The sequence below is a fragment of the Nematolebias whitei genome, chromosome 17 (assembly GCF_014905685.2).
Source record: "Nematolebias whitei isolate Nwh7 chromosome 17, NemWhi1, whole genome shotgun sequence".
NCBI lineage: Eukaryota > Metazoa > Chordata > Actinopteri > Cyprinodontiformes > Rivulidae > Nematolebias > Nematolebias whitei.
Genome location: NC_056514.1, coordinates 14,506,311 through 14,511,799, shown reverse-complemented (window position 1 = coordinate 14,511,799; position 5,489 = coordinate 14,506,311). Strand labels below are relative to the sequence as shown.

Sequence of the window (5,489 nt, the reverse complement as noted above, 5' to 3'; positions counted from 1 at the left end):
GACATGTGCATGGATGGATGGACGGATGCATGTATGCATGAATGGATAGATGGATGGATGCATGGATGGATGGATGGATGGATGGATGCATAGATGTATGAATGGATGGATGGATGGATAAATGGATGTATGCATGAATGATATATACATGGATGTATGGATGGATGGATGCATGGATGCATGAATGGATGGATGGATGCATGCATGGATAAATAGATGTATGCATGGATGGATGCATGGATGAATTTATGTATGCATGGATGTATGCATGGATGGATGGACATGTGCATGGATGGATGGACGGATGCATGTATGCATGAATGGATAGATGGATGGATGCATGGATGGATGGATGGATGCATGTATGCATGAATGGATGGATGGATGCATGTATGCATGAATGGATGGATGCATGGATGGATGGATGGATGGATGGATGGATGGATGGATGGATGGATGGATGGATGGATGGATGTACAGTAGTCCCTCAGTACTTCGTGGTTCGACTTTCTCAGATTCGCTCCTGCACGGTTTTTCAAAGATTGGACGTGACACACAGTTGGCTGATTGATGGATGAGCCGCACGATTGGCATGGACTGTTTATTTAAAATAAATTACTTTAAATGATGTAGCAGGTGTTAAATCATTTAGTGCAGGGAGAAGCTCCCTCCTGCAGCCTGTCATGATCTCCACTCTCTGCCACGCACACGTTTCTCCTCCTGCTGCAGCAGCTGTGAAGGGTTAACCCTTTGCTGTCCAGCTGCACCGATCGGCTTTTGTCTTCCAACTTAAAATTCAAAGTATGTCACATCGTACAATCATCATAATCACAAAATATAAAAGTGTTATTTTTAATTATTTTAGAACTTCTATGTTCAGTTGTTACAGTGTAATTCAAGGGTGCCCAATATGTCAAGGTAATATGAGTAGATTGGATGGCGAAGTACACAAGACTTTTTAAAATTTATTTATTTTCATTTTTATTTTTTCAATAAACATCAGCCTATCAGTATATGTATGTCACAAACATACATATACTGATGTACCGTAATGTACCAAAACTTTGACAAAAAAAAAAGCTCATGTTTTGAACATTCACGGCAAAAAGCTGAAGAAACAGAAACATTATTGTGGGCAGAAACACTTGAAGTGAGTTTTTGAGCTGAGATAAAGTGTATTACCCAACAACAAAGTATAAACGTCTGTGGGTTTGCTCCAGCAGCACATTATTCTGACCTCAGGGTTAAAAAACAGATTTAGCTTCATGCCTGTTTTTCCCCGTCAGATGTCTGACATGTCGGTTTGTTGGAACAGCAGGTTGATGTTTGTATAGAAACCCGAGTGTGAGGCAGTACCTGTTCGACAGCGTGTAAGCAGGTACACAGCTGAGCCTGTAAACTAAGGACCGACTCCAGAGGCAGCCGGTGCAGCAGCTGGAGTTGATGCAGTGCAAGGTGGGGATTGTCTCCGCTTCGTAAACTCTCCATCGCCTCCTGCAGGAGAGAAATCTGCCTCTGCGCCGCCTCCTCGGCCTGCCGGGCTCGGTCAGCCTCGGCAGCTGACCGTGCTGCGTTTGCACGGGACTCCTTTGCGTCTGCTTTGAGCGCAGTCCAGGACTGGAAGAGGGACGAGACGTGCACGTTTATTTTCAGCTCAGATTCAGCTCCTGAGTTGATCAACAGAAAGTTTGTCAAAAGGAACGGGTCCTTTTCTTACAAGAAGCCACAGGCGCTCCTCTACCTACCTACCTACCTGAGCTGTGTGTCTCCAGCTGTGGCCCCACTGCTTCAGCGCCCTGTGAGCGTCCTCCAGCTCCTGCTTGAGTCTGCCGGTCTCTGAGCAGGGGCCAGAGGGGAGCAGGGCGGGGGGCGTGCCGGGAGAACCCTGATCAGACGGGAAGTGCTCCCAGATATTTGTGCTCATGCCATTCAAACCTACAGAGAACAAGATAAGCATGAAGTGATCCCTCGGGACACCACTTGGCTTTTTGAACATCAATCTGCGCACCTAAAGAGCTGTGGGAGGGCCCCAGAAAGGGGCTCTCTGATTGGCCTGGCTGGGACAGGTGAGTAGAGAAGAAAGGTGAGGCCTGGGGCCTGACGGGGGGAGATGGAGAAGGGGAACGGAAGGGAGCGGAGCTGCTGAAGGACCCTGGAATGTTGACTGGAGCAGAACTCTGGAGCTGGCTGCCTCCTACGACACCAAAGAGCAAAGAAATTAAAGAATGAGCTAAATCCTGCACATTCACGTGTAGCTTCTCGTTTCGTGTGTTCTGGTTTTTAAAATACCTAGCATAAGCCCCACGCTTGAGAGAGAACGGCTCTCCAAGCTTCTCTCCAAAGCAGAGACTCCAAAGTCGTTCAAGTCGAGATCATCCAGGGCAGACTCTGTCACAACAACAGACCTCCGGTTAATGATTACCCAACGTGTGGACTCGGCTCTCTCATCGTCGTTACGCACCAACAACCGACTCCACGGTCTCTCTGGTGGGGTAGAAGGGCAGGGCGTTGGCGTTCATGCCTGATGTGATGCTGGAGCCCAGCGGTCCCAGAGGGGCGGGGCTTGGGGGCGTAGCTGCCAAGCTGGAAGGGATGCTGGAGGACAGACTCAACGGGCTGCCAACAGGCAGGAACACCAACAAGTCCTAGAGAGAAAACAACGATGGCTCTTAATAAAGGAACGCACATCAGTCCCTGCCGTTAAACGAACGGGATCGTTTTATAAAAAGAACAACAATCAGATCATCTGGGTCCAACTGAAAACACTGCGAGTGACTTTCAGCTACTACCACACAAATGTGTGTAAAACTGACTGCTCTGCATTTCTGTGCTCTCTAAACTCAGCTGTGGCGGCCATGATGAATCAGGACGACTGGACGTGCGTCCAATCATCACGTTCTGTGGCAGGGGTCCCCAGCAGGTGGGTCAATGTCCAGATCCAGACCTGCATAAACTCCATTCAAACCTTCTGAGGCGTGACATGGACGTTCGCGGTGAGATGTATTGCATCACTTCCTGTTTTCTTTGCCGGTAGCTCGAGTACTTTTGTTTGCATGAGTCGTCTTTTGTTTTCTGGATTTATCCATCTTTTGCACTTTTTCATTCTAGTTTACAAACACCCTCAGCACAGTTGTTTTTCTACTGTTTGAAACACCTTGTGTCTTTCAACACTTCTCTGTTTTTATTGGTGTATTGCAGGGGCGCCCAATATGGCGATCGCGATCGACCAGCAATTTCAGTAGATTGCACGGTGAAATAGACGTCAGACTTTTCTTTTTTTTTTTAATAGACGTCAGCCGATCAATCTATCTTCACTATGCAAATCATCACTTGATTGACGTACAGGGCAGCCAATCAGAGGTTGGATCTTTTCTGACACTTAGGTCACCACACATGCGCATTTAACTGCACTAAAAACAAACGAGTTGACTCATAATAGCCTCCAGTTTATATCTAAACTCAATAAAGTGTGTAAAATGAGTTGGGGAGGTGGACCATGTAAGAAACAAAAAATCTACCATTTCCATACAGAATGGGAGAAGGACTTTTTTTTCCCCGTCATATTCAAAGTGCGTTTCACCGGAGCAGCATTTTCAGATTTAATGATTTTAGTATTCATAAATACTACGGCACTGACTTCCTTCTGAAAACTGAACTGAGAAAGAAAATGGTAAAGGAAGTAAAATCCCAGTTATCTGGACAGCAGTCATTTTTCTTACAGCTGACCATCAGCGAAGCATCAGTCCGGGCGAGTCACTTTAATAATTGTTCAGCACAAGAAGTCTTTTCAAGATGGAGAGATGGTAAAAGAGTTATTTGTTGAAGCAGCTGACTCGTTGTTCAGAGACTTTAAAAACAAACCAGAACTATTATCTTGATCAAAGCTCTCCAGGTATCAAGAAATACGGTCAAGATAAAAGCAGCTGCTGTCAGGGCTGAATTTTCACTTTTGTTCTCAGGTTATTTTTCAAACATGAAGTTATTCATGTTGTTTTCTGTTCCTTTGTGTGAAGAACAGAAGTTATTGCTGTGCTTTGTTTATTATTTTGTACATGGACAGTAAAAATAAATTGTCACTTTTTTTTTTAAACAAACTTTTGGGTTTTGTCATTTATGTTGCGTCCACAGCGAGCTGGTACTTATTCATTTATTCAAGCTTTATTTATCCAGGTTAGTCTCTTTGAGTCACGAGGACTCATTTACAAGACAGACCTGTTCTAAACAAACAACATATAAAGTACAGACAACAATAAACTACAGTAAAATGCAGCTAAAATAAAAGTAGTGTTATAAAACAATAAATCAAGGAGCCATATAAAACATGGTAAAATGCTAAAAACAAGAACGTAAAACATAAAAAGCATACTTAATATGTTTATAAGTATTTGTTTTGTATTTTTATATTAGGTAGATCACTTGGACTTTGTCATTTTAAAAGTAGCTCGAACGCTGAAAAAGTGTGGGCACCCCTGATGTATTTGGCTCTGCTAGCTCTTGCTAGCATTAGCTTAGCATGGCTGCTGCTTCCTCTGTTTTCTCTTGCTCCGTGTGTCAGATGTTTAGTTACTCCTCTGCCTCCTTTAGTGATAATGATACATGTAACAAATGTAGTCTTATGATAGCTTTTGGAGGAGAGGCTGTCTGAACTGGAAGCTCGGCTCCGTGCTGTAGAAAAACCAGTAGCTAGCCAGGTCCCCTTAGACAGCGCGGAACCACAGAGGCTAGCTCCCGTTAGCTGTCCTCCAGCAGACCCCGAGCAGCCGGGACCCCAGGCCGGCTGGGTGACGGTCCGGAGCAAATGTAGTGCTAAGGCTAAGCCCCCAGTTCACCACCGACCCGTTCACGTTTCTAATAGATTTTCCTCGCTCAGTGACACACCCGCTGAGAAGCAGACCCTGGTTATTGGAAGCTCCATAGTCCGAAACGTGGCTTTAGGGACTCCAGCGGCCATAGTCAAATGTATTCTGGGGGCCAGAGTGGGCGACATAGAATCTTATCTGAAACTGCTGACTAAGGCTAAATACAGTAAGATTGTTATTCACGTCAGTGGTAATGACACCCGGTTACGCTAATCGGAGGTCACTAAAATTAATGTTGCTTCGGTGTGTGACTTTGTTAAAACCATGTCGGACTCCGTAGTTTTCTCCGACCCCATCCCTAATCTGACCAGCGATGACATGTTTAGCCGTATGTCGTCGTTTAACCGCTGGGTGTCCAGGTGGTGTTCTGACAATAAAGTCTCTTCAGGACCAAGATCTGTTCTTCAAATGTCACTTTGCAGCTGCACATCACATTTACACACAGTCTGAAGTGTGAAACGGCCACTGCAGCCTGTTTGTGCTGCTCACTGGTTTATACACGAGGCTCGCTGGTTTATACACGAGCCTCGCTGGTTTATACACGAGCCTCACTGGTTTATACACGAGCCTCACTGGTTTATACACGAGGCTCACTGGTTTATACACGAGGCTCACTGGTTTATACACGAG

The 5,489-nt window shown here is 45.3% G+C and overlaps 2 protein-coding genes across 2 annotated transcripts in view; both read right to left on the bottom strand.

The window, feature by feature from the left end:
• itgb4 (integrin, beta 4) overlaps positions 1-5,489 on the bottom strand; it is a 181,826-nt gene that overhangs the window by 117,796 nt on the left and 58,541 nt on the right. The gene's annotated exons all lie outside the window — the stretch shown is intronic.
• The window catches only part of unk (unk zinc finger), a 17,585-nt gene that overhangs the window by 2,756 nt on the left and 9,340 nt on the right, over positions 1-5,489 (bottom strand). The window contains exons 10-14 of the mRNA XM_037691195.1: positions 2,462-2,645; positions 2,290-2,388; positions 2,009-2,194; positions 1,754-1,935; positions 1,357-1,617 (exon numbers count right to left, since the gene is read on the bottom strand). Coding sequence (XP_037547123.1) covers positions 1,357-1,617; positions 1,754-1,935; positions 2,009-2,194; positions 2,290-2,388; positions 2,462-2,645 — 912 coding nt within the window. The remainder of the gene's footprint in view (positions 1-1,356; positions 1,618-1,753; positions 1,936-2,008; positions 2,195-2,289; positions 2,389-2,461; positions 2,646-5,489) is intronic.